Source organism: Chelmon rostratus, chromosome 3 (assembly GCF_017976325.1).
Source record: "Chelmon rostratus isolate fCheRos1 chromosome 3, fCheRos1.pri, whole genome shotgun sequence".
In the NCBI taxonomy this organism is placed as follows: Eukaryota; Metazoa; Chordata; class Actinopteri; order Chaetodontiformes; family Chaetodontidae; genus Chelmon; species Chelmon rostratus.
In genome coordinates, this window is record NC_055660.1 from 5869916 (window position 1) to 5897868 (window position 27953).

The 27953-nt window shown below is 42.0% G+C and overlaps 1 protein-coding gene across 3 annotated transcripts; it reads left to right on the forward strand.

Moving 5' to 3' along the window:
• The first annotated feature begins 125 nt into the window (after positions 1 to 125).
• On the forward strand, positions 126 to 13942 carry arfip1 (ADP-ribosylation factor interacting protein 1 (arfaptin 1)). 3 transcript variants are annotated; one of them, XM_041966723.1, is made up of 10 exons: positions 126 to 391; positions 1876 to 2237; positions 5988 to 6089; positions 7224 to 7332; positions 7924 to 8025; positions 9649 to 9761; positions 10051 to 10272; positions 10929 to 11086; positions 11477 to 11651; positions 11750 to 13942. In XM_041966723.1, the coding sequence occupies exons 2-10, from the start codon at positions 1878 to 1880 to the stop codon at positions 11903 to 11905; spliced, it is 1497 nt and encodes a 498-aa protein (XP_041822657.1). In that variant the 5' UTR covers positions 126 to 391; positions 1876 to 1877; the 3' UTR covers positions 11906 to 13942. The 3 variants fall into 3 exon arrangements, with proteins under 3 accessions (XP_041822657.1, XP_041822658.1, XP_041822659.1); XM_041966724.1 differs by lacking the exon at positions 7924 to 8025 and having other exon boundaries at positions 127 to 391; XM_041966725.1 differs by lacking the exon at positions 1876 to 2237 and having other exon boundaries at positions 127 to 391.
• The last annotated feature ends 14011 nt before the right edge of the window (positions 13943 to 27953 follow it).

Below are 27953 nucleotides of genomic sequence, written 5' to 3' on the forward strand. Positions count from 1 at the left end.
TTTTTACATAAAATATGTCCAAATATATTTACCAATTTCTAAAAAATATTAAAGTAACTTGTTTTAAACCTCGGACACAAACTGCAAACAGCATATTTTAACAGCAGGGGGAGAGCGCATGCAGCAAATGATGAGGTCTGCCTCTGATGACAGCCGAGGGCCCACACAGTGGTTCAGTCTTTCCGGGGTTCAAACATCAAGCCGAGTGTGCTTGAGTAGAGCCACGGACCACCGATGAACATTTGGTAGTATATCTATGCAACGTTTGCATTAACAGCAGGCGCACCGCCTTTCAAAGAAACGTCCTGTGCGGCGCGGCAACCAGGATTTCACTGAACGACTAGAACGGCTAACAGTTCACAGCTAAATAGTTAGCCCCGGCCACAGACAGGTAATGTTAACCAAAGTTTTGATCATCGCCATTCCTTTATGGTGTAGAGTTGCATATGTATCAAAAAATACGGTAACGTTAACAACTTAAAGTGCTTTTAGTTTTTCATAAGTTCGTCATCTGGTGTTTAGCAGCGTTAACGCTAGCTAACAACACGTCAACGGCTCTGATACATTCACGTCAACTCAAATAAGTGGGCAGCTTCAAGCTAACTGACCGGATGGTAGAACTGAAAAAAAAGGTTTGTTGAATGCTTGCCTTTCAAATGAATCATATCTGCTTAGCCGTAACCATGCAATATAACAATTACATTATCATTAAATTATATGATGTGTCCTTACTTGCATTAAGTAAGTGTTTTATCACTTTTGAATGCGCTCACTAGTCACGTGACTATGCTGCAACAGGTATGAATTTACCTAACCCTGCTGAGCCAAAGAGCCAGTTCCGGTGTGTGATATTACAGAGAAGAAGAGGAAACCTTGTGACTAGCTGTAGTGTTTGACTAACATCTGTAATAGCATCCACGTCGTTTCCCACGTAGTGTCAAAGCTAGCTCTGTCATCACGATGTCAGTGGGTCATATTTTCTTGCACCAGGCTGCAAACCAGGAAATGCACACCTTAACATTGCCTTGCCAGTATATCACACCCCCTGTATCCACTTCAATGACAGATTTACTGTGTCAAGTGACCACTGATTTTTACTTGTTTTTATATATCTTATTGATGAAGGCTTGAAATCATTAAATGGTTGAATAGTTGTATTGTATTCGTAAAGCACCCAATCATAGAAAAGCAAGTCAAAGGCATCAGAGGTGCTAGTTTGAGATAACTATTATTATTTTGCGTGGCTTATGGGACATGAAACAAACCAAAATTAAATCTGCATGTCTATGTTAGTATGTTGGATATGTGTATGGATGTTTTATGTGGATGCATAAACTGTATGGACGCATCTGCATTTCATAGGCCATATGGAAACAAAATCCAGCTTGGAAAAATAAAATCTCTTGCTCTAAAAATGTATTTTCTGTTATAATTCTCCATATCAGTGTTATTTTCAGTGATTTAGACTTTCATTCACAATGATATATTAACATTTTTCTTGTGTTGTACAAAATGAGCAAAAGGATATGTCATTACCAGTTGATGTCTTAAAAATTAGAGTCACACCTTGGGGGGAAAAATCTGTTTTTAACAAGCAGTGGCAGAATGTGTTCATGTCTGCGGATTCTGGAAATGCCCTCTAAACAGTGGTAAGTGTTGTTGAACAAATATTGTCAGGGATTTACCTTTCAGTTAACCAGTTTAGCTTGTAGTCTTAGCTCTGCAACTTGACTGTAATGACAGATACATTCACATACAGGCACACACTGTGGATAGGTTAGTAGCACACTCCTGTATCGTACTGCATTAGTGCACTGTAAACACTGAGCTAGCTTGACAGGACCCACTCATACCCTGCTATCTGTCTGTTTTCAGGTATGTCTGAAGTTAGTCTTGAGGCTGAATCGGGGAAGACCTCAGCCGAGGACCCTCAGATGGATTGTGAGGATGCAGAGGAGAGTTTGAGTGAGGATGGAAAACAGGAGAGCGTAGACAACAGTAAGGGAGGAGATGGCAGAGATGAAGTGCTGTACGACATTGATATTGGCAGCGCTGAAGAAAGCGCAGAAAACAGTGACCAGGATGTTGGGGTTCAGAGTGAGAGCGTGGTGACTTGCAGGGACAGTGATGCTGCACACATGTCTGACAGTGTAGACAATGAGAGGCAGGAGACAAATCATCATGGTGAGGCAGCTGAAACACCAGAGGAAAGTGGAGATTCACACCCTGAAACAAAGGTGATATTTACCTTTACTTTGAACGATCAACCTCTTTTCGCACTTCCTTACTGTGCTCTTGTTCGTATTGCTGTTTCGGTCTTTATTTGCTGTGATGGTGGTGGTCCCTTTCCTCTATATTCAAATTATTATTAGATTAAACTTTGTTGTGAAGCTTTTTCTGATATAATCAATTACATGAACCTGAGTTATAGCTGTCAAGCGGTTGTGTTTGTCTCGCTTCTATGTCGGTAGATGTGTTTCAGATTTCATTCTGCTTTGCTGGAGGTTTTAGAAACATGTAGCTGGTGTAGCTGCTGCTGTGCTGGTGGAGCAGTTAGTGGCTTTCCCTCTTTTACTCGTATGTGACTCCGTATGTGTTTTGGGGATGATCAAGGATTTATACCTTTTCTCTGCTTTGTATCGATGCTGGCTTACCTCAAGGTGATTGTTAAGAAGGATTTATCTTTGCTGTTCATTACTATGCAATATACATGCATGTTATTCTAAAGTGTAAGTATGCACTTCTCAATGTTTTGCCTTCTTTTGTTTGACACTGACTCTATGTGTCCAAGTGAATATGTATGTGATGTGTCAATGAACCATTTCCTCACAACGCTTCCCTGTATGTAAGTTGGGTGTACATAGAGCTGTGCATGCTGTCAGTCACATGGCTGGGTAAGTGAAACAGATTTGGACTCCTGACTGCACTTTCTCAGGCAGTCCTACATTTCTCGTGCTGCTGGAATGTGTGACTCCTCAGGCTTTTTATTCACATTCTGTTTCGGGGCTCAGTGCCAGTACTGCACGTCAGATCGCAGGAATTAAAAATCAAAACGCTGCTTTTTTTGTAAACCCTCTTCATTTAGCGACCCCAAATGTAGCACAGTTTTTCTGGTCTTACTTTAAGGCAAATTTTCTATCCATTTTGTAGCTTAAACTTGACATTGTGCAACATGGTTGTGTCATGTTCTTCCGTAGTTTGAGAGGCAAGACATGATTCTCCCCTCTTCAGCTGACGCAGCTAATTGGACAGTCAGCTCATTGTTGTTATCCCTCTCTCCCTCCCTCCCATGCCATGTTAGCTTGTATCCAGGATACAGAACTGCAGGGAACTGCACTGAATGACATGCCACACCTTGCCCCTTCATATGCCTGACTAATTTGCAGCCACTTTGCTACTCTCAGTGCTCCAGTAGGCTGACACTATTAGCAAGCTTCCTTGCAGAATGTTTGCAGATGGTGGACTGAATCACTTTGGCTCTGAGACCCCGGATCGTCCCTGGATCAACAGCTGAACCGGAGCCATTAGGTTTCGCAATATAAGATGACTCTTAAATCGAGATCCATGGATAGTTCTGCTACAGCGGCAGCTATTTAAAAAAAAAAAAACTTGAAATGCATGTAGTCTGAGACGTGCCTCGACCAGACAGTGTGTTTTAACTTGATGTCAGGGAGGATTATCAGGCAGGAGTCTGTCTTATCTGCACTAGGTGGATAGACAAGGCTCACAGTGCAAGTCTGGGCTGCCTGCCTGCATGCGGGCGTCATATGGCCTTTAAGTATTTATGTGTCTGTCACATGACACAGCACTCAGTAAAGTCTTTGTCACACATGCCAACATGAAATAATTTTAAAGTGCTTCATTTTGGTCTGTGTCATGTGTTATATTCTGGATGAACGTGTCAGAAAACGTTGGTTATGGGTTCTGGCTTGAAAAGATGTTTGGACTCCTAGAGAGCAAAGCACCTTAACGTGCCAACTTCTTTACATCAAGTGTTCCTCTCAGACAGCAGTTTTAACTCTTCATAAACACGCACAGTATCAGATGACGCATTATGATCAATGCAAAACAGTATATGTTCATGTATTTGCAACAGATGACCCACCTCTTTAGTATCTTAACACATAAACAAGCTTTGAAGAAGCTATCAGGTTATTTATACTGTATTTTCTCTTTTTTTCCACCTATGAATGGGACAGCCTTTGAGGTCACTAAATCCTCTTACAGGCTTGGCACTGCCTGTCTTGTTATGGCCACACACTACTTTATTCTAAAAGGAGGAATCCCCACATTTAAATCTGCGCTTTTGTGTGTGTGTGTGTCTTCCAGTGTATGTGCAGTTTCAGTGCACATACATTCTTTCATTCTTAGTCATTGTCTGAACTTCAATCAAATATTTTTACCCAGCACTGAGGGGAATTGTACTGGTGGTCGGCAAAGGTATTTTAAAAAATAACATTCAAACTGAGCACGCTGGCTTTGATGTGAAATGTGCTCTTGATGTAAACTTGTGATCAAACTCACTCTTTTTGCTCACACAGTGAAACCAGTCTGTCTGTTTAGACTAGACCCAGATCTTGTTACCTTATCTGGTAGCTTTTTGCATTATTTAGACAATGGTCAAGGTCCACCTATAGTTGAGGGACCTTGTTTGAAGATCGTGCAAATATGAATTTATTGACTCTAATCTGAAACCTTTTTTTGTGGTACCTACCCCATTTGCAGGCGGGTGTAACTAAGCAACATTGACCAGCTTTACACTGTTAGACTCTGCAAAGATTTATAGCGGTTAGGTTAGTGTCCCAGTTCCACAGTGATTAGGCCACAAAAAAATTCACTAAAAATAACATAGCTGTATCTTTAGCCTGCAGCTCTGGCCAGCCAGCGGATTACAGCCTAAACAAAACTGATTTTGGCATAAACTGTTGTCTCCACCCTGTGGTTTGCTATGAGCCAGCATGTAAATACGCAGCTGAGCAAGCCAGTGTGTCACTGTGTCATTTTAATCGACACGGGCACGATTAAGAGGGACCGTGAGTTATACGTTGTCATTAAGATTATGACAGGTCCGTCCACGTGGTCGTTAATTATATTCAAGGCCAAGGAGAAATTTGTTACATGTGTTCCTGCATCACACGATTTTCCAAGTTGGACCACAAAATGACCAGTTTTTAACCATGACACACAGAGTTTAATGTGGTCTGAAATAATTGATGCCACTGTAAAACACTTGTGTTTGCTAGGAAACGCTGACATGAACATGGCACAGAGGAACTGGGTATTGTCTGTCTAAAGCATTGCTATGGAGGCATTATGCACTAAACCTTTATGACCCCCATAAGATAAGTGTTTACAATACTCCACCAAACAATGAACTTACATATGTAAAGAGTGAAGTGAGTCACATATTCCATCCTGCTGAGTTGTAAAACAGGAGAGTGTTGAAAATTGATGTCAGTTGTTGCATCAGAGCTTCCTGGTATCCTGGCTAATGTTATAATGCTGCAACATAACTGACTTAAAGCACACTAAGCTCTCCACCCTGTCCTGGAAATTTAATGAAAGAAGTCATTGAGAGTGGATGAATTGACCAGAATACAGGCGTATTTGTAGCACACATTTGCTGGGGTGGAACGATTTGGGAAAAATCAGCGCCATCATAATCTTTTTGTTTTATCTCCTCAGTGTGTATTACAATGTTTGACCCATTGTAACGCTGAATAATCAAAACAGTTTTCATTCAAATTATTATCAGCTTTGTTCACGATGTCCTGTCATGTGATTCCACAGAATACTGTTATTATCATTCTTGAATCCTGGCCCAGGCAACTCAATTCCACTATTGCAGTGTCCACAAGATGGCAGCCCACAACTATTGTGTCCCACTAGTGACTCCTGATCCCTCTGTTCTTAATGGACCTTCTCTTTGAGGTTGTTTGGGAGAGCTTTAGAGAATAACCTGCTTCATTTCACCCCCCTCATTACAGGAAAGCACAATGGCTGAGGAGTCCCATAGAAGTTCAGCTGCTGAGATCCCAGTCACCAGCAACGGAGACCTGGATCAGAGCCCTGAGACAGTATTCCAGAGGGTAAGGGTTTTTTGGAAACTTTTGAGCCCAGCATCTCTCAAAACTATAGAATTGTCGACCAGCTTCTCAGACAAAACCATTGGTAGGCGTTCAAAGTCCTCTGGTTGAAAGATGTCTTTAACAATGCTGCAATAAAGTATACTATATTTCTTTAAATTGGCTGAGCATAAAGCAAAAAAGTAAAAAAATACTCTCCTGGCTGAACATTAACAGTGCAAACAAATTGATGCCTTTGGCAATGTATGCTAAATAGCAGGACTGCAACCAGTATTTGTTTTCAATAGCAATTTAAACATAATTACCTTGATAAATCGGTTAAATTGTTTTGTCTATGAAATATCAGAAAACAGTTTTATGACTTCCCACAGCATGAGGAGAGGTATTCAGATTACTGTCATATATGGTGTTGTGGCTGGCTGCTGCAGCGCCCGGCATTCGGTAATGACATCATCCACGTCAGAGGTAGTTGTCTAGAGACGCTGGATGTTGATAACATGCCACCACGGGCTCAGAGAGGAATAGCACCAGCATATCATAACAAAATATTGGAATATGAACGAGTTTCGTCGCAGATGATGCGTTATAGAGGCTGCGCATGGATGCCCCGAGTACTCGCATTATACGGATATACGCGCCGCTCCTCTGGGGCTAATTTCTTCAAAACGACTCTAAATGCCACCAAAGTTGTCTCGGTGAGTAAATGGTTGTATTTAATGCTAGAAATAAGGTCCAGGTTGTAAAAAACGAAAGTTATCCTTTAACTTCACTTCAGTGAGTGACATAAATGTTTGCTTCTGTACAGTCACATACAGTCGCAGCACATACACCAAACCCATGATTAATTTTAATGGCACCCCGATGGTTCTCCTGGTGCAGCGTGTTTACCACAGCGGCCTGGATTCGATTCCAGCACAAAGCCCTTTGCTGCATGTCGTCCTCTACATCTACAAAATATTTTACTTTTATTCGGAGTGGATCACTTTGACACAGGTGAACTGGTTCGGTGTAGAGTTTTGATGAACCCTAAATATCAAACGTACACACAGGAAGTACGGAAAGTTCCCTGCCATCGCTGCCTGTCATCTATGGACCACTAAACCTGTGAATTTAATCTCTGTTTGAATTGTTTCATAGGACTCTTATCCCAGCGGCCCTGGGGCCCTAAACCTGTCAGAGTCCTGTGTCACCACAAGCAACTTCGCTGCAACAACAGAGGGCATCATTGAATCAGGACCATACAAAGGTAAAACATTTCACTCTCCATTTTTTATTGTTCCACTCGTTGTGCTGTGTGTGTACTGTTTCCTCACCCATGACGAAGTAGCTGATCAAAAACTCGTTAGTCCTTGTCAGCTTGTTACAGTATTTGATTGCTTTGCAGCGTTCTCAGTTTACAGACAGTATTTCTCTCCATGTATTCCCAGTGCTCCACTTCTGCCTTATAATCTCCATGAAATATTAAAGGCCAACATTTGAATTTGTAAAGGTGGACATCCAATTGAATTTAATGAGTTTCCTCTGATCTCCAGGTTGTGAGCCTCCTTTCCTTTTCATCAGCGTGCCCTTGTTACAAATGCAAATGAAAAAAATCTCCCCGTGGAGGAGTGAGCTGTTGTACCCCATTTACCGCAATGTTGCCATGGCTATTTTCCATGTTATGTACACTGGTTGAGGCGGGCTTTTGTTCAGTAAGACATTCATCCTGCAACGTGGAGGGAGCCACCGTAAATTAGGCAAACGCAGGGGAAATCAACATCCATGAGAAATCCCCCCTTGCACTTGTGATGGCGGAGTGGTGACATACTAATGAATCATAACTCTGAATATCTCCCAGGGTCAGCAAGCCTGCCCACGTCTCCCGTGGCACCTGTAGCTCCCAGCTCGGCTGTTGCTAGCCGCCTGGCTCGCTCTTCCAGCGATAGTCAGGCTGAGACAGGTACCCGCAGCGATGGAGCATGAATCAGATGATACTGAGCCGTCACCATTTGCACACTAAATTAACTGCAGTCTTTTGTACCTCCCTTGGTTTCTTACCTGCTCCTTGTTCCCACAGGCTGTGCTCCATTCAGAATCAAACCTTTCTTCTCCTCCTTTCTTGTTTATTGGCTCTCCAAACTTAACCTTTCAATGAGTCTGGGCTAATTGATGTAGTTTCCTGCTTTGCATAGTGCTTAGAGTCACTTTCCTCAGATCTAGGTCTCAAGATTTCTAGATCTGATGCAATCTCTTGATGCCTAAAGCATTCGCTTGGCTTGGAAAGAAAACTGCTCTCACATTTAATCGCAGTGGGTTTTTCCTGCTTGCAGCCTTTGTCCTTGCAAAAGTTGGCACCCATAGTTTCTTTCTGTGGAGCCTTGAAACAGACAAAATGTAGTAAAAGGTTTTCAGACAAGTCAAAAATGTAACTGAATACAATCAATAGATCATTTTTTAGTTAAATAATTAAGAGGGAGCCTTAAAAGAGATATACATGTTTTAATTTGTCTTTAACCTGCATTGAGTTGGTGGACAATCCCAGAGAAATCCACCCCAGGTTGCTATAACTTTCAGGGAAACCTGTAAAATACCAGATGATGTCATAGAGCGAGGAAGGCAGTCAGCGAGCTCGCCGTTCTATTATTTATTATTTATACTATTGTTTGTATTTCTCACTTGTGATGGAGCACAATTATCCATTTTCGTCGACAATGGTGATTGTTTAACAATGAAGACAACTCCCATGATCCCACGCTGCTTCACGACATCATCAAACTACTTTTTTTTTGTTATTGTTTTGATTGACAGATCTCTTGTGGCAGAAATTACAAACTGAGTCTTTAACTGAGAACAGTCGGACAACTGCAGCGTTCAGTGCACGTCGTGTCAATCATCTATGTGCTGCATGGTGTCGTAGCACCCCTGTATAAACCCTTATAATGTTATATTCTTATATCTAAAGCAATTCAACCAATAAACACACTGCAACTTTGGTAGCTAGCTAACTTTGTCAGCGGATGCTTAAGTCTTGAAAGTCCATGACTTCTCTTCAGTATGGAGGTTAAGAGGTATACACTTTAGCTAGCTTTGTTAGTTAGCTTGATGGCTGAAAGTAGAATGCTTTATGTTTCTTTTCATACTCAATTTTGATTATTTAACTTATAACATTATTTACTGGTATATTTGGCTGTTTTTTGACTGGTCTGATAACCTTGAACTACACTTTCACGTCAGTGTCGGGGCTCGATATCTTTCACCACTTCCCTTTTATGCCCAAACCACAATAAAGCGCTTTTCCTCACGTTTACTGTGACTGTTAGCATTATAGAAGTGGTAAGTCATGACTAATTGTATTTAAATGTTGATTTTGATTTGAATAATCATAAACCTCATCAGCGTCCTCTAATGCCTTTCATGTAGTATGTGGTCTGTGTTGAAGTTTCGGTGTTAACATGACAATCTCATCACGCTGTTTGATAATTATAACGCTTGAATTGCACCTCCCTAATTTTCGCCACAGCTCTCTAGCCTGCAAATCCGGTAACTTAATCACTCACTAAGTGAATGACTTTTAATTGTCCAGGCGCGATGAAAGCACAGCCAAAGAGCGGAGCGGTGGTCCTTTCAGATGACTTAAAGAACCCAGCCATGGAAAAACTGGACCTTGTGAGAAAGTGGAGCATCAACACATATAAAGTAATCCTCTCTGTCCTTGATTTATTTTTATGTCCCTCCTCTACCCTGCTTCTTCTCTCAGCTCAGTTCCACTCTTTATCCTCTCAGTTATTAGGATGTTGGCAGAAAAGTTGAACTATACCCCAAACTGACCAACACAAATGATAACATCTCTTTAGACTCTGTATTTTGGTTCCACTTTATCCCTCAGATTGTCTCTTTTCCGGTCTTTCTCACTCCCAGAAGTCATGTTTTAAAATGGACTTCAACTCCCATTAGTGAGTGTTAATGCGCCTGCTCTCCTCTGCAGTGTACCAGGCAGATCCTGTCGGAGAAGCTGGGTCGGGGCTCCAGGACTGTGGACATGGAGCTGGAGGCTCAAATCGAAGTCCTGCGTGACAACAAGAGAAAGTACCAGCATGTAATCAAGCTGGCTCAGACGCTGGCCAATCAGCTGTCCCAGATGATGCAGACGCAGAGGCAGCTGGGCGACGCCTTCGCCGACCTCAGCCTCAAGTCACCAGAACTCCATGTGAGTCCATATATATATAGATATATTGAATAAATCAGAATGGGTAGGATAAAGACCTGTGTTATCCTCCTTAAGTGTCCTAGCAAAGACTCATAAACGGTGCAGAATATGTGTTGACTTCTGGGTCATCTGCTGGGCAAACAGCTTTTCTGATACTCCAATTTGATCCCTTTTGATAAATTCTTATTGTTATTGTTTATTTTTATTTTATTGAAGCATCAAACCACAGTGAACACTCTAAACCAAGAAGTTAATGGCTTAAAAAAGGCAATAGAGAGTCATGCATAATTAAAGAATGGGTCCTCTTCTACTTCCTCTGAGTCCTCTAATTGCCTTACAGGATTTATCGATATTCCTCCATGTTTCAAACGCCAAGCGCATTCTGTTTTATGTTCGAATGAGTATATTCATGTTCTTTTGGGAATGTTGTGTAGCAGATTTATTGTTGTAATTGCTGGTTAATTATGTCCTCTGCGTATTCAGTTATTTTTTGAAAAGAAGGAAGGAATTGGCCTCCCTATGCATTAATGTTTTCTGTTTAATGGATGCAGATGGAAACAGAAATCATTGTTGTATGCAGCAAAATGTACTGAACAACAGTACCAAAGAACCAAAATGCTGTGAGATAATTAAAATATGTTAAATCTGTTCTTCAGGAGGAGTTTGGTTACAATGCTGACACCCAAAAGCTTTTGTCCAAAAATGGAGAGACGCTGCTGGGTGCAATCAACTTTTTCATCTCCAGTGTCAACACACTGGTGGACAAAACAATCGAGGACACCATGCTAAATATCAAACATTATGAATTTGCCAGGTAAGTCTTGCATCATTAAAATGTGTTTATTATGCCTGCACACCGTCTCCAATGCCAAGCTGCATGTCGTCTTTCCTGCCTGCATACCCTGCCACATGACTGCCACCTGTAGATCAGTGAAATGGTGTGCAGCCATTGGCTAGACTATTAATGAGATCACCTGCTTGCACTGGGGACCCACTCAAAAACAAACTGCTCTATAGAGGTCAAAAACTCGACAGCTTTAGTACCTGAAACGTGACAGATTGGGTGTGGTGTGCAGGGATGATTACGTGTTAATTCCTGACGATCTTGCTTCTATGTATTGTGATGTGTCTTTTCTCACATATCGTAATGTTGACGCACATATTACATGTTTCTGACACAGTTTAAATAATAACACACTTCCAGGGTTGAGTATGACGCGTACCGTACAGATTTGGAGGAGCTGAATCTGGGCCCGCGTGACGCCACCACCATGCCCAAGATTGAGCTGTCGCAGCAGCAGTTCCAGATCCACCGCGAGAAGTACGAGAGGATGCGCAACGACGTCTCCATCAAGCTGAAGTTCCTGGAGGAGAACAAGGTGGGCTAGAGGCTAGTCCTGCTCTACATACCTGCGCCAGCGTGTTGGCTTTCAGTGTGCTCACCACCTCTTTATTTCCTTTTCCTGCTCCCAAACAGGTGAAGGTGTTGCATAACCAACTTATCCTGTTCCACAATGCCATAGCTGCGTACTATGCTGGAAACCAACAGCAGCTGGAACAGACACTCAAGCAGTTCCACATCAAGTTGAAAATGCCAGGTGGGGACAGTCCATCCTGGCTGGAAGAGCACTAATTACTCGCCATAGAGGCTCAGTTTGACAGGAAATGTCAAATTCTACAGAAACTACAGGAAGCCCCCTCCTCGTCCTCCTTTCAACTCTACTGTCACTGCCTTTCAAACTTCAGAATTGTAAATCTTTTAACTCAACACATAAAAAAAAAAACCCTCCCACACTCCGTTTGACTGTTGATGTTAAATCGTCCTTTTCATTCGTTTTTCCAAATCATAGGAAACGCACTTTTATACTGTTTGACAAATCTGCTGAACAGAAGTTGCTGCAGTAAACACATTTGGAAACTGTAAATGGCCTTTTGTATTCCAGCATATGAATGTTGTATCTCAGCACAGTGGACATATTGGCTCTGTAAGGGCAGCTACGGGATCAAAACAACTGCCACTGCACGCACATTATTTACATTGCTCTTATCAGCTGACGGGGACGAATGCTTCATGAAAGTGTAATCAGGAGGCTTCAGGAAACCCTGAACATGAATTCTCTCGTTATTTGCACTTGCTGTGATATACAGGGAAAAACAGCATTCAGAATTCTGGATCATGCAAACTGGTCACTTTTACCAGCAAACTGATTAAATGGATAGTTTGACGTTTTGGGAAATTTGCTTAATCGCTTTCTCGCTGAGAGTTCAATATGCGGCTGCAGTCAACAAGCAGTTAGCTCAGCTGAACATGAGGGCTGGAAATGGGGAAACACTTAAACTGGCTCTGCAAAATATCACTAATATAAAAACTGAAGTATAAAAAAAATCAAGCTATGGTGTAAGAGCAGGCGATGTTCATGAGGATAGTCAGGCTAACTGGTTCCACCTGCTCCCAGTCTTCATGCTAAGCTAAGATAACCAGCTGCAGGCTGTAGCTTCACATTTAATGTAAAGACAGAAGAGTGGTGTCGATCTCTCCGTTCAGCTCTCTGCGAGAAATTTCCTAAAATGTCAAACTATTCCTTCAAATCGATGTTTAAAAGTCATATTGATGGCTGTTCACAACAAATCCTGCATGTTGTGATATGAATATGTTGGCATGATGCTACTTTTAATGAATATTACCCTGTGTTTTTTTTGTTTTTTTTTAAGCTTTTCCCTGTTTTGTCTACATTCATGGCATCTGACTGAATGGGTAAAAGTGTTGATTCTCTTAAATTCCCAAGAAAATGAAGGACCAGCCTTATGTGACTAACTGTGCCTTGATGTCTTGAATTTGTTCTTCTATTCCCCTCCGTGTTATGAAAGCTGGTCCTGTTACTGACAACAGGCGCTCTCACTACGAGTTTACGGGGCCAACTCTCAAAGGAAGAGAATGGACCAAACACACACACACACACACTCTCTGAGGACGTACAGTTAGAGCCTGTACAACTTTACATGTTAAAACACTTTCACACAACACAACATGATAGCTGTGTTGAAAAAAAAAAAAGATACTCCAGTAACTTCAGAAAGTCTAAATGTATTTTAAGACTTCTCAAAGATATTTATCCATATTGCACATATGCACATTTATGCATTTGAGACTAATTACAACAAGAACTGCGTGAAATGTAAGGTGAAAACCAAAATGCGATTAACTTGAGAAACTTTGTGTCTTCTGGAAAACTGAAAGACCAGCATCTTTTGCCTGAGCTGCTAACAGTTTCTTTCATTGGGCTACGTACGTATATTTTTCAAAGAGGACAAAATGTACGCTGGTATTGATAACCAGCTGTCATGTCCTCACTTTATTGATTTGTACTTTTCCTATGGTTCACCATAGCAGTTTGAGGGTGTGAATCTTGTACAACAATATATTGTTTCCCTGAAATAGATGGATATATATTTGTAATTTTCTCTATTTTACCTTGAGTGTGTAGTCTATGACCAATGCTGCCATTTGGCTTTGTTTTTGTTTCTTTCTTTCCTGGAGACCTGCAGAATGATGTGCTAGTGGATCCCGACCTTTATAATAATGAAACATTAACAAGTGTTGAGTTAAGGAAGGGTTCTGACTGTTGTGTAACCTCTTTGGGAAAATAAAGGTTTCTTTTCTTTAAGCATCTTCAGAGGTTGTTTTGTTGAGGGTTTGCTTGTATGAAAAGTCGCCACCAGGGGCCAACAAAGACATACAAAGCGAGGTAAAGCTTGGTGGTACAGTGGTCGAGCGGGGAGCTGCAGAAGAAAAGATCCGAGCAAGCAAAGAAAAGCTGACGTGCCTTTTGAAAACTTACAATTATATTTCACGTTGTGCATTCACCCTGTTGTTTTGTCAAGCGGTGGTTTAGATTATATTGACATACAGATTCAAATGGACTTTTGTTTACTGAAGTCCAGGTGCTTTTAGATTCCCCCTTTAGATTTTCATAATCACAGCCCACCACACCCACAGGTATACATTTGACAGGATCTGGTTAATCCTCAGAAAAGCCTTGAGGATGTTGATCACAGCCTCACTGTTGTGTTTTATCTCCGCGACACCACGCTAAACAAACAGATTAGCTTTAACTGCACTTAGAGCGGCAGTGTGATGTTTTTCAGTGGAAAGGAAGGGAGCCGCAGCTCTGACATCAAGCCAAAGGTGTGCAGTCAGTTCATCACTGCAGAATCAAAGTGGCTCCTGTACAAGACAGTCTTTAAAGACTTTTATACCCTGAGGTGATTTTAAAATGCACATAAGAGAGATCATACTCTTAAACAGCTCTCTATTGCTAAATGCATTTCATTCAGTAACAATTTATATATATATATATCAGCTGAAGGAAAATACATCTCATCCAACTGAAGTTTGTCTTTGATTTCTCCAACACGGTACACCAAATTCTGCAAACGAGTTCATGAACAGAAATGTTCTGTTGTGTTCGTCTGTCGAAGCTAAATCACATAAAAAGAAGAAGATCAGGATGTTCAATGTGTAAACACGCAAACACCCTCTATTCCAGCCTATCAGAGTGTGAGCCTTTTCCCTGTGAGGCCTTATCAGTGCCTCGAGGAAAAGCATTATTGGTGGGTAATTTGAAGCAGTGATGAATGTAATTCTATCACAGCCATCATTATATCACTGAAAATACTTTTTATTAACATGTTGTGGAAGAAGTGACAGCAGTGCAGTAATACCACAGTATAAAAGTACTGAATTGTGAGTAAAAGTCCTTCAGACTTCACTTAAAAGTCACTGAGTATTAGCTGTAAAATGTACTCAGTTACAGCAGAAAGGAAAATTAAGACAAAGACAGAAATCAGCCGTCATCAAATCATCTTTCTTACTGCCAAATATACTCTGTTACAAGTTACAAGTCCTGCATTTAAAGTTGTACTTAAGCTAAAGTACACAAGAATTACTTACTCAGAATATATTCAAATGTCAAAAGTATGCATTACACCAAATGGCCCAATCCAGACTGTTATAATGTTATATATAGTACTGAGGAGCACTGGTGCAATCACAAAGCTGCAACCAGTGATCCAGACTCAGCTGGACTCACGAAACTGGGTGCATTTAAACAGATTTGAGCGGGGGTGGAAACAACTAAGTACATTTACTCAACTACTGTAATTAAGTACACATTTCAGGTACTTGTACTTCCACTTTACATCTCAGAGTAGTTACAATTAGCTGCACTTTGACCAGCTACAACAGTACTGTCTTGCACATTAATGCTAATGTGATTGCATGTATATGTGAAATGTGTACTTAATTACAGTAGTTGAGTAAATGTACTTCGTTATTTGAAGCGTTGCTCAAACCTTCCTAAATGCACTCAGTGTCATGGGCCCACCTGAGTCTGGATCACTGGTTGCAGCCTTGTGATTGCACCAGTGCTCACGAGCTGCGTGCGGCGCGCGCGCGCCGGGTCGCACGTGAACGCGCCCACTCCACCTGGCCCAATCACTTACGAGGACGCTCACAACACCGCCGTCTGCCGCTGCTGCGGCTCCGCACTGTTCGTGCTGCAGCCCGGCCGGGACGCCAGCAGCTCACCTGACCGGCCGACAACCTGAAACACGGCGCAGATTTTCTCCTCTGAAAAGTACCGACCGCTAACTCCGACGGAGCCGGAGCGCGTTACGAGTCCCGACGAGCCCTCTCATCCCTCCGGTAAGTGGAGCGGGACGCCGCCGCCGCCGCCGCATCCTGCTGTGCGTGGATGTGAAATATGTACCGAGCGGCTGTAACTGCTGTGAAAAGTCGTTGTACCGTGAGAGAGGAGTCTGCATGTTCGTGTTAGCGAAGCGGGCAGCGTCTAACCTCCCTGCCGCCGTGCGTCCCTCTCTGAGCCTGTGGGTGACAGCGGAAGGTGTCCTGCAATGCAGTTAAGGTCCAAAATTACATCATTATGAAGCTTTATTGTAGTTTGAGGCCTGGATCTGTTGCTCTGCTGTATGGCAGCAATGTAAACACCAAGGAAACATTATGCTCTTCAAGAACTTGATCATAACCGCTGAATATTTCACCTAAAGAGCTAAAATGCAACTTATTACACAACAAATGAAGATTTTTGTACCCAGATGTGTAAAACAGGTGTTTACTTCAGTGTTTTGTTTTGTTTTTTAATCTTATGATTCTCATGCAAGCAGCCACTTTGCAATGTAAATACATGTATAGGCTTTAAATAGAATTAACCCCCTTTGATTTTTTTCATGTTTTGAACATTGATCAAACATTTTAATCTAGCTTTTTTGACACCAATAATCAGAAAAATACCCTTAAATGAGAAAACTGGAATGCTTTTTACAGGCACTGTACTTATATAGTAGTTAGAGTAGTAGTAGTATTAGAAGTTTGTCTTGATTACCCTATTTGCATAATCCACAAATATTGTGTTATACTTTGAATTGTTCAGATATTTGTGCTGTTTCAGTACTCAGTAACACAGGTACCTTTCCTGATATTTCATGTGAACGTGTTTTCCTACAAAATCCTTGTTTTATTTAACAAAAGTAGCCAAAGTTCTTACATTTAAAATGTCCATTCACGTTCATACAAGAGCTTTGCCTTCATAAAACACTTAACGACTGGCAAAACTTTGATTATTACAGGAACTATTTGGCCAAATGATCAGCAAACAGTAGAGATCTGACCAGACCTGTTTAATACTTGACAGTTTGTGATACTCTGTGCTGCTGCAGATGGATTTTGGTTGCCTTATATCTATTTGATGTGCATTTTTCTGGAGTCAGAGGCAGTGTGCTAACAGAAGTGATCCCCAGCCCTTTTAGCTCAACATGCCTGGCTTTACGACTCTGCCCCTGTTGGTTTTGTTCTGCACCTCAGACCCCGGCTTCCTTGGCTTTTCCACACTATTATACACGCTGAGATGAATTAGAGGGCAATCCATTCAAGTGTTGGGAACAATGCCCCCGTGGAAAAAAAGAGTTTCTCCCCGGGTCAGGTCAAGGGAGAGGGCGGCGTCACCCCCCCTGGTTGCTGTGGAAGCCGAGGGTAACATGGAAAACTCAATTCTCTGACGTCACCCCGAGGAGGAAGATGTTGGGGGGCTTGATTTATTTCTGTGGGAGCACGGAGGGGCTGAATAGCCGTCGCCAACTTGGGTCAACTGGAGTGGTCTTTATGGCCCGAAGATCTGCCCTCGTCTTATGGATTCAGTCTTAGTCTCCCCTGACTAACGGTTAAAAAATATAAAAAAGAAACAGAAGAGGAAAGAAAAGAGGAGCTACCACCCAAGTCTCTCAGCCATAAAATGTCTGATAATGTCTCTGTAATGTGATCCGTGTCCATGCGTTGTGTTTCTCAGGTGTTGAAGCGTGTTCTAATGAAGCCTGCTGTTTCTCTGGGCCTTTGGGCAAACACTTTTCCCCACTGCCATGTAAACATGTTTGCATTCCCTCCATGTTTCCCTGCTGTTGTCTCCATGGTGACCTGAACACCTGCTTTATATGTCACAATAACACGCGCCTTACTCAGCGTCTGCTGGTTTTCATTATTACGCTGCGATCGGTCTGCAGGCTTCCGTCGCAGACGCTGGTTCGATGCTGCACGAGGCCGCCAAAGCCAAGAGGTGCAGCGAGATTTGCCTAAAGCTTATCTTGGCACCGGGCTCAGATTGCTGGAGCAACAATTGGAGAGCAGAGCCAGAGGTGGTGGAGGCGCAGTGGTCTGCTGCAGGCCAGACGCTGATCACCTGTGAACAAAAGAACAAACAGGGGAAGATTCAAAGCTGTGTTTTTGATCCGCTGCACCGCGGGTAGTGTGCTCCGGCTCATGTCGTCCCTCCCGGTCATTACCTCGCCTGTGTGGGTTTTGTTTCACCTGGTTTACTTTTTCTCTGGGTGCGTAACGCCTTTGTATTTTTTATTAGGAGATTCAGTGTGTGTTTTGTGACCTGACGTCTTATATGCTTCTGGAAAGTCCTGGCTGGACTGCGTTTGAAACTGCTGTGTCATTGTGAGGGATACTGTGGTTCCTATTAGAAGCAGGGCTGCTAACTAACCTGGTCTCAGTCTGTAAAATGTGAGAAAATGGTGAAAAACGTCAATCACTGCTTCCCAAAGCCCAAGGTGATGTCCTAAAGTTTCTCATTTTGCCCACAACCCGAAGATCCTCAGTTTACTGTCATAGAGGAGTGAAGAAACATGAATGTATTTACACTAAAGAAGCTGGAATCAGAGAATTTTGACTTTTTTTTCTTAAAAAATTACTTAAACTGATAAGTCTATTATCTAAATAGTTGACAACTGATTAATTAATTTTCCTTCTATAACTCACGATGAGGCTCTTTAACAGCTGGACGCTTCACTGTATCACCGGCTTTGTGGTGTACAGTTGGTTTGTTGGTGCACCTGTCACCGGTTTATTAGGTGCACCGAGCTGATCCAGATTCAGTCTATCACCTGTAATAAATGCTGCCTTCATGAAGGTTATAGTGCTCCGTTGTTGTTTAAACTGTTGTAGAGAGGTGTTCAACCTTATGGTCATTCTGGAGGATGTTTGTTTTCCATTATACTGGCAGGTGTTCGACATTTAGTCTACTCTCACTAATGGAAATGGTGTGGCCAAAATATTAGAAACACCTCTCAGTATTACACAGGGGAACCTCAAGGTGTCTAACCTTGGGACAGCAAAACATCTGACAATTGGCAAATTGGCATCATCATGTCCAGCCCTGATTTCTTTTCTCCTCTGCAGCCAATGATTATTTTATTATCGGCTATAGCCTGCATAAAATCTCTTTGATTAATTGGGTTGATTGTTTGGTCAAGTAACTAAAGTAACTAAAGTAACAAGTAACTTTTCAGTCTGATGAAGGTCGTGTAAATGAAAAAGTCCCAAATAACGATACCAGCAGTAAGTGAGACCGCATTTTTGTTTGGTTTTTCAGTTTTTGTTCAAGTTCTTTAGTTTCAGGTCATATAAAACCCAGATTCCAAAATTAGGGACATAAATAAAAACAGAATTCAGTCACTTCCAAACAAACAGTTTTAAGTCTTCCTGAGCCCGTGTAGTAACATCCTTTATCCAATCACGCGTTCGAAAAGAGGTGAACCTCGCTCCATCCTCGCTTGTGAACGACTCAGCCTTTCCAGGATGCTCCTTTCATACCCAATCATGATGTTATCACCTGTTGCCAATCAACCTGTTTACCTGTGGAATGATCCAAACAGGTGTTTTTGGAGCGTTCCACATCTTTCCCAGTCTGTTGTTGCTCCTGTCCCAACTTGTTTGAAATGTGAATAAGCAGATATTTACAAAAACCTACAAAGCTGATGAGGTCAAACATTAAATATATCGTCTTTGTGCAGTTTCAGTTGAGTATATGTCGGATGAGCAAGTTTTCTGTTTTATTTACGTTTTACACAATTTCCCAACTTTTTCGTTTTACCAGCAGTAAGCAAGACAGCGGTTTTCTCTCTTTTTATTCAAGCATATAGTAAAGATGACGTCTTCTTATTGCTCGCTTTGTTTGACCAAAAGCCTAAAACTGATTTTCCAACAATGCAAAACAGAGAAAGGCAGCAGAACCTCGCATTTGAGGAGCTGGAAGCAGCAAATGTTTGAGGATTTATTTTTGCGTCGTGTGGGATCGCGTCATTCTGTTTCAAACACGGCTCTAAAATTATGAGCTGCTCACCAACAAAATTTAAATGAGTGAGACGTTCGAAACATTTTCCTGCTTGGTCAGTTGTTAAGAGGATCAGCACAGATCCTTGTTTGTTTGAACCAGATTTAAAAGGTTTTGCTGTTGGTTATATGATTAGATGAATTCCCTCTTCGTACAGGTCAGCTGACAGGCGTGATATAACCTGTGTCACAGGTGAGATGCTCATTAGTCTTAGCTGAACCCGTCTGAAGCCTGTTTAAACAGTCGTTGACAGAGCTGGCGTGCACGCTCTGCAAAGTGGCATCTTTAATCTTCAAAATCTGAACACCTCGTTTGAGACACGGGCTGTTATTAGCAGATTTGTGCTAAGCTTGGGGGATGTGTTGTGTTCGGGGCTCCTGTATCTGCACGCAGTCTTTGCAGAATCCTTCGTTCCCTGACTCTGCAGCTGCTCGTGTGACAGTAGAGGGCACATTAAAGTGACTGCAGCTACAAGACCATTTTGTTTTAAGTTTTCTGAATATGCTTAGCCATTGTCCTCCTGTGTTTTGGCCAGCTTTTAATTCCAAAAAACGTCACTGATCATGAATTATTTCCTCATACTGCCGACAGTGCAGGCTGTCTCTCTGTGCATCAAATATAATTAAAAAAGAGTGTTTTAATGGGCTGTGATGTCTTTTTGTATAGATTTCCATCTGTTTGAGATCAATGTCTTCCGCTAAAGCTAGGGTAGGTAATGTATTTTCGAAGCTTCTTTGTTATTTTGGTTGAAATTTTCTTCATATCTCGACAGCAGTCAATAAATCAAATGTTCTGACAAGAAAAAAAAGCACCTGCTTTCTGTGGCTCTTGCAGACCTTTAATAAGCCAATCCAATCATTTCATTCAGGTGAAATGAAAAGATTGGATGGCCGGCCTGCCTGTCCACCTACGTACCTGCCTACCCGTGCACTCATTGCACAGGAGTCTTCCACAAGGCTTGGCAGACATATTGCTAATAGCGAGCTAGTTGCACAACAATGTCAAAGGAAGTGCAGGCAAAATGTCCCAAAGCTAACATGCTAGCTCAACAGCTGTGAGTGCTGACAATAGCCGTGTTCGTTGTTTGCATTCTCCAACGTTAGCATCCCCAGCTTTAACTGTGGCAGCTGGTGAAATAAAGTCAGTCAGAAGAGGCCGTGCACAGGAACAAGTCCACAGCTTTCCTTAAAGCTGCTGCTGCTACACTACATTTCTGTATTTACTTGTATCCCACATTTATCACTTAAGGCTGCTGTTCAGCAAAAGTTTCAGACTCACTTTAAAGCGGAGGTTCACAATTTTTAAAGTCTGTCTTAAAAAGTGATGACATGAACCTTGAAACGGGTTTTTCTCTTGCTGCAGTTACTCTGTTCATTCTGGCCCTGAAGAGATCCTGTTCCAATGCATTTTCAGTGGAAGTGACCGGCGACAAAATCCACAGTCCTCATTCTGTGCTGCTCTGAAGCTACTGAGACCTCAACAGCATCTTAAAAAAACGCGAACTGATCCTTTAAGAATAAAACGATGGCGTTTCTCCATTAAACTCTACTGTAGCGCCATCATTCCTACGACAAGAAGCTCAATCAGTAGCTGATCCAGTAGCTGATCCAGCAGCATGAAGCTTCATGACTCATTAAACAGGACTCAGAGTAGCAGCACAACACAATGCCATAATTATTTGATCATTAATCCGAACCATAAGTGTCCCAAATCGCCCACCAAGTGTTTTGTACTTTCTGGACCGTACTACATAACCCAGAAACCCACATTGCTGCCACAAGAACTCATTTCTAAATCTCAGGTTCAAGCACACTGATGGCAGAAGTTAACCACAGATGTTGCAGTTTTTACCAACTTCATTGGAGTTGTTGTCCAGTTATCCATAAGGATCAAATCTACTGGACATATTTTAATCACTTCATTGAGTGGAAATGTGACACATGAATCCTGCAGTATTCCTCACTTAATCACAGGAAAAAACAAAACAAGATAATTGGGGTTGTGGGGTTAATAATCAAGCTGCTTATAGAACTTTGTGAATTAAAAAAGACACCGCTGTCAGCCTTCCTCTCACTCTGAATGGGACTTTGATGCAGAGAGAGATGGACGGGAGATTGCCGTCTATTTATAGTCGCGTTTGTGAATTGTGGGCCAGTTTTGAGTCCAGGCAGAGGAACATCGGGGACAGTTTTAGGTGGATTTAACTGGCGTGCTGAGGATCGAGCAGGGCTTCAGTTGCCTTTTAATTGATTTAAGAGGACATTGCGCTGCAGGATTTGAAAAGATGCTGACATCTCACTTTTTAAGAGATGTTTTTCTTATTTCCTGCTTCTTAACATCAGCAAAGTTGCGTAACTAGATGCCAAGTTGGTGAAATGGGAGTGCTAAACTATTGGTGAGCTTCAGCAGATAAACCTGATGGAAAGACCCGTGTCTTCAGTAAGGCAGGTTTGGTTTTTTCACGAGGAGCCATGAACTGTACCTTGGACTCATTAGGGATTATATTCGTCTCTCTAGACAAATAACACCATGTAATAATCTCCTTAAAACCGATTTTACAGATTTGAGAGTGAACTGTCGAGTTTTGTTGGAGCCATGTTAATCCTCCATGCAAAGCCTACTGTGTCACACGTGGCTGTTTGTTTTGGAGGTCGTTGGCCTGGACGTGCAGCACATCGGTCCGCCTAAACTAAACTCTAGACGAAAATAAACTCATTCTGCAACATTATTTTGAAGTTAATTGGCAATACAGTACTGTTTTAATCAGATGCTCCTCTTTGTTCCTGAATGATGGCTTTTATCCTGGATTAAATTAGGAATGATGAAGGGGGGGAAAAGCCTGGGACGACCTTTGAACAAAAGTGAAATAATAAGCAGACAGGTTAGAACGAGGAGAGGAAGCAAAGGAAACTCCTGTGATGAGGATTATCTGATTTGACAGCTTGTGGACAGAGTGCTGACACGTTCATTGACGTATTCGCTCATCCAGAGGCAAATCTTGATCGCTTTGTGTTAAGGGAGTAGACCTGAAAGCTTGAGTGTTTTAACTCATTGATCCTTCAAAAGTGATTATCTCATGAGCTAATTCTGCACCCTCATACAGGCTGTCTGCAGGCCTGAAAAGAAAAAGAATCAGCTTCAATTTACCCAAAAAACGGTAAAAGGTATTAAAAAGGCTTCAAATTCATTTCCAAATGTCTAGAATATTTTTTTCTGGCCTGTTGTAGACAGTGAAGTTAGTTATAAAACGTTTTTGTGTGTGATTTTAGTAAGTTGATGTTCCAGACTTTCACATGTGGACCTTAAATTAATGAGTTCTTTTTTAATTGGCTAATCCATCCATCCTCCCATTTTCTGTCACTCATCCATGTTTAATGATTAATTAATTCTGTTTTCATGAATTAAAACTATTGGGAAGTGCTGACAGAAATGTCATATAAATGTCAATGAATTCATGCACACATGTTACTTCATCCCTACTGGTTTTCATTTGTATCTGTCATACTGGTATTACTGTGAAACAGGTTAGAAATTGATTGAAGATCGTTAACCTAAATCATTTTTTAACTTGGTGAACCCTGTAGAAACCCTAACATAACATAAAACCTGTCAGTTTTCTGGATATAAGTTAGAATTCTTTTAAGAACATGTTGCTCCCTGCTTTATAAATAGTTCACTGAGCCATAAACTTACACAGGTGACTTGCCTCTGGGTCAGCACCGCTGAGTGGCTATCTGCTCAGGACATCAGCAGCTGGGTTGGAAGAGGGGTTACTTTATTCATGGGCACATGAATAATTCACTCTGTCAGGTTCTGCCAGGGTTCACTCAGAAAATACAGACATAACGGTACCAAGCACTCAATCTTTGAAAATATTTGATAAATCCAGGATTTCCTGAATAATAGGCTCATTGTCCGCAGTGTTTCCCAATCAGACTACTTTTTCTGCCGCGTTCTGCTCAAGTGCTGGAGTGCATTACACAACCAGCGACACGAGGTGATAAATGGCCTGCAGTTCATCAGATATCTGATATTTGGTCTGTAACTTAAGGACACTGTCATCAAAAACTATGACTTATTGGTAGGTGCTTTTTTACATGTATGTAACATATGCTTTGTTTGAGGTGCTTTTTGTTTGAGGGTGAGGCTTAAGGTGATTTATGTAACAGACCTGATTTATATGGCTTGAATACATTAGCGATCCTGCTGCAGTCTGTCACCATCTGCTACATCTGAATGACAAACTGCAGACGCTGCAGCTGCCAAGAACTGCTGTACTGTAAACAGTGTCTCTGTTTGCTACATCACCTAAAAGGTGTCATTTCATATCCTCTGTGTGTGAAAGGGAATTTTTGGCAACACGGCCCCTTTGTCTTTGGTATCTGGGCAGTAGTAGCAGGGGGAGTGTGTGTGTGTGTGTGTGTGTGTGTGTGTGTGTGTGTGTGTGTGTGTGTGTTGAGAATATGCTCAACTCTCAGTCTAGTGGGTGTCGTCTCCATTGTAAACAAGACATAGAAATCACAGTGATAAGCCAGTGCTGTGAAGACACTTCCCAAGTGGACATGAAGTCCTTTTCATCCAGAGTTCCTGAAAACATGCTGTTCTGCTGCGCGATGGTCAATGGACTCCAGTGCTTTTCTAGTCTACCGACCACTTTAAGGGCTTTGCAACACACTTTCATACACTGATGGCAGAGGCCGCCATGCAAGGTGTCAACCAGCACTTTCATATGATGCAGAAACACACAATCCAGGTGGTAAAACACTAACAGTGTGTTCATATTTGTTTAAAAGTTTTACAGTTTTAGTGCGGTTTTACTTTAATCCCTACCCGTGTAAAACCCTTTAAATAGCAGCCTTATTCCCTTATCTCCCTTGGGAGCCATAAACAGGGCCCTGACATCTGTGATGGTGAGGTAGTGGAGAGGTGAAGTGGTACAGACAAACGGGCACTTTAAATATCTCTCAGCTATGATCATCACTGGTTGGCAAGACAGCCCACAAACAAATCCCAAGAGGTGAAGGCCCTTTTGATTTGATTGCAATTAGAAAGGTTGATTCTCGCTTGAACTTGTGCTAAAAGCTTAATTAGTCAATCAGTCGATAGAAAATTAATCAGCAGCTGATAGTTGTTCAACTCATTTATCGAGTAACAAGGGGAGGTGTCTGCAGTCATGCTCGCAGCTCTGTGAGGCTTCAGCACAGCACTTCAAGCTAAACATTAGCATGCTCATAATGGTAGTCTAGTAGGTTGGTAGTAGGTATTTGGTCATAAACCAAAGTGCTGAACAAAATGAAGTGTTAACTAGAGGATCAAAAGTCAGGAGATCCAGATGAATATCTGGAGCAAATTTCATGCCAATCCTTCCAATAGCTGTCAAAATATTTCACTTTGCACTGCAAATGTGGGCCACATGATGGCGCAAGAGGAAAACGTCAGGGGGCCGCTGAAGTTATTTGGATTCATCCTCTGGGGAACGTGAATATCTGTAAAAGAAATCAAAGTCAAAAGTCAATCAATCAATCCAGACTGATACTGACATGTTAGCATGATCAAAAATGGCAAACATTCACTCGGATATGACGTTTGGTCAAGTAAAGTCAGGTTTATTTTGATGTACGTCGTACATCGCACATCTGCTTCAGAGGCTCATTCAATCTGTACAACGTGTACGCCCTTCATTGGGATAAGAAACAATGTGACACAAAAACCCTCTTTGATGGTAGGGACTCAGGAAGGATTACTGAAGGACTTCTAGGACAAACAGGACATAAATGTCTCACAGTCCTGTACCTGGACAGAGGCCAGAGAGCATGTAGATACAAGAGGGAGAAACAAGAGATGCCAAGCGAGGACAAAGACGATTTTTCTTAGATCTTTGAGGTTTGGACTGTTGGATCAAACAATCTGAATCTCACATCGGTCTCAGTCTCGCTCTTTCATGACATTTTGGACACAAAAGAAAATTATCAAGATGAGTCACGAATAAAAATGCTCCTTAGTTGCAGCTCGAGATTGTAAAATCTTTTGTTGCGGTCATCGTGTGTACAAAACCATCTCAGTGCCACTGAAATCCTGTCACTGGCCGCCCCCTCACCACCGTTTGGACAAGTGGAGCTCAAGGTGGTCAGAGGGATCAAAAACAAACAGGGACATCCCGCCGAGTCCTACGCAAAACTTCTCTCTGCTAACGAGCGTTCCCATGGTAATGATGATGGAGCAGGGCTCGCCAAATTCCTTGCGAACGCACCCCTTTGCCCCTACGGTGTGAGTGAAAGACCTTGACTCTGTGGGGTGTTCACTGACCCTCAGGAAATTGAACTGGAAGTTAGCAGCAGGGGATTGTTATAACAGGCAATGGCGCCTTGACCTTCAGCATTACACATTGGTGAGCGAGAACGGATTGTATTTGTTTTGGACTTGGCGGCTCCCTGGATGCTTGTTGACAGTTACCTCCGGTGAAAATCCTTTTCAGCTTTTCAGAAAAACAATCCTACATTCAGTCTTGTTATGTAACTGACGATTGGTTGACAAATTAAAGTTAAGAACCAACAAAAAGCGTTGCCATGCCACCACAACCGCTTTAGTGCTCTTTGGCTCGCAAGTCAGTCGGCCACCATCATTGTTGTCATCAATGCCGCATTGCATTGTGGGATATTTGTGCTGGCGTAGTGTTCAGTGCTTTCATATTGAAATATGCACCAGAAATAATATGCACCACTAGTAACTATGAATCTCTCTTAGCTGTTCGATTGGATTGAGATCTGGTGACGGTAAAAGCCACAGCATGTAACATCGTTTTCATACTCGTCAAACCATTCAGTGACCCCTTGTGCCTGTATTGAAGCATCGTGGTTAGTCTTAGTTATCATGTAGAGCGGTGATTACTAACCATTTGTAGGTGACCCCTTAAATTGAAGCAAAAGCACACTTACAGCATTGTGTACAGTTTGTTGTGGCGTTCAACCAGATTTAAGAAAAAACTAAACCGAAAAAACAACCCTTCAGATTAGAGATCTTCCAAAATTTTGGACCTGATCAGAACAGACCTAATTAAAATCAACATGCTTTAAACTAATTTAAAAAAATGTCACAACACAGGTCACAATCTCAATTTGTTGAGACTTTATAGACCAAACAAACACGGAATATGTCACTCACGAGAACAATCAGATTAGTCAATAATGAAGATAATTGTTAGTTGTTGTCCCAAGACCTACAATGATAGAAGGGAACCCTACTGAGACCCAGTTAGTCTGAATCTAATCTGAATCTGATTTTGACGTGGCTCGACTTGGATCCTGGGTAGGTCTCAGTCACTAGGACCCATGTGGACCCGTCAGAGCCTCTACCTCAGATCTGTCTTGCGACCCCTTGGGAGAGGTCCCAACCCCAGCACTGCAGAAGATCAATTATATATTCCTGTTAGCTTTGACCTCTATTGTTCGGGGCTGTGTTCCCGATCAAAGACTAATGACAGTGGGTGGGGTATTTCTTGTCACTAATGGAGACTGATAGGAGCAGGAATGCCTTGGGGTCGACAGCAGGTGGACCTTTAGATGAAACCCCCACAAGCTGCCTGTGTTCATTCATAGCAGCAGGTGACTGAGAGGAATCTGGAAACTGTCTAACAGACTTCTTTCCCTCCCTCAGGGCTGCTCTGTATAGTGTTACTGACAGCGTGTTTCCTCCTCTGTAAATCATGTTGGTTACAGCCTTGCTGGTTTTGCTGTGCCTTCATGCAGTTTGAAGTACACAGTAGATAAATAAGATTCCAGGGGGGGCATGGAGCCTCTGCAGGGGGTGTGTGGATGACCGGGGTAACAATATGGAGTGAAACTATCCTGATGGATATAGTTTATGGTGGGAGATTTTCCTGATGCAATATGCTGACTTTTATTTCACTGAAATTCACCTTTTTTATTAGTTGCTTCCCCTGTGATTGTTAATGATTGATTAAAATTTGGGATGGAGGGCGTGAACTCTTTTCAGCTC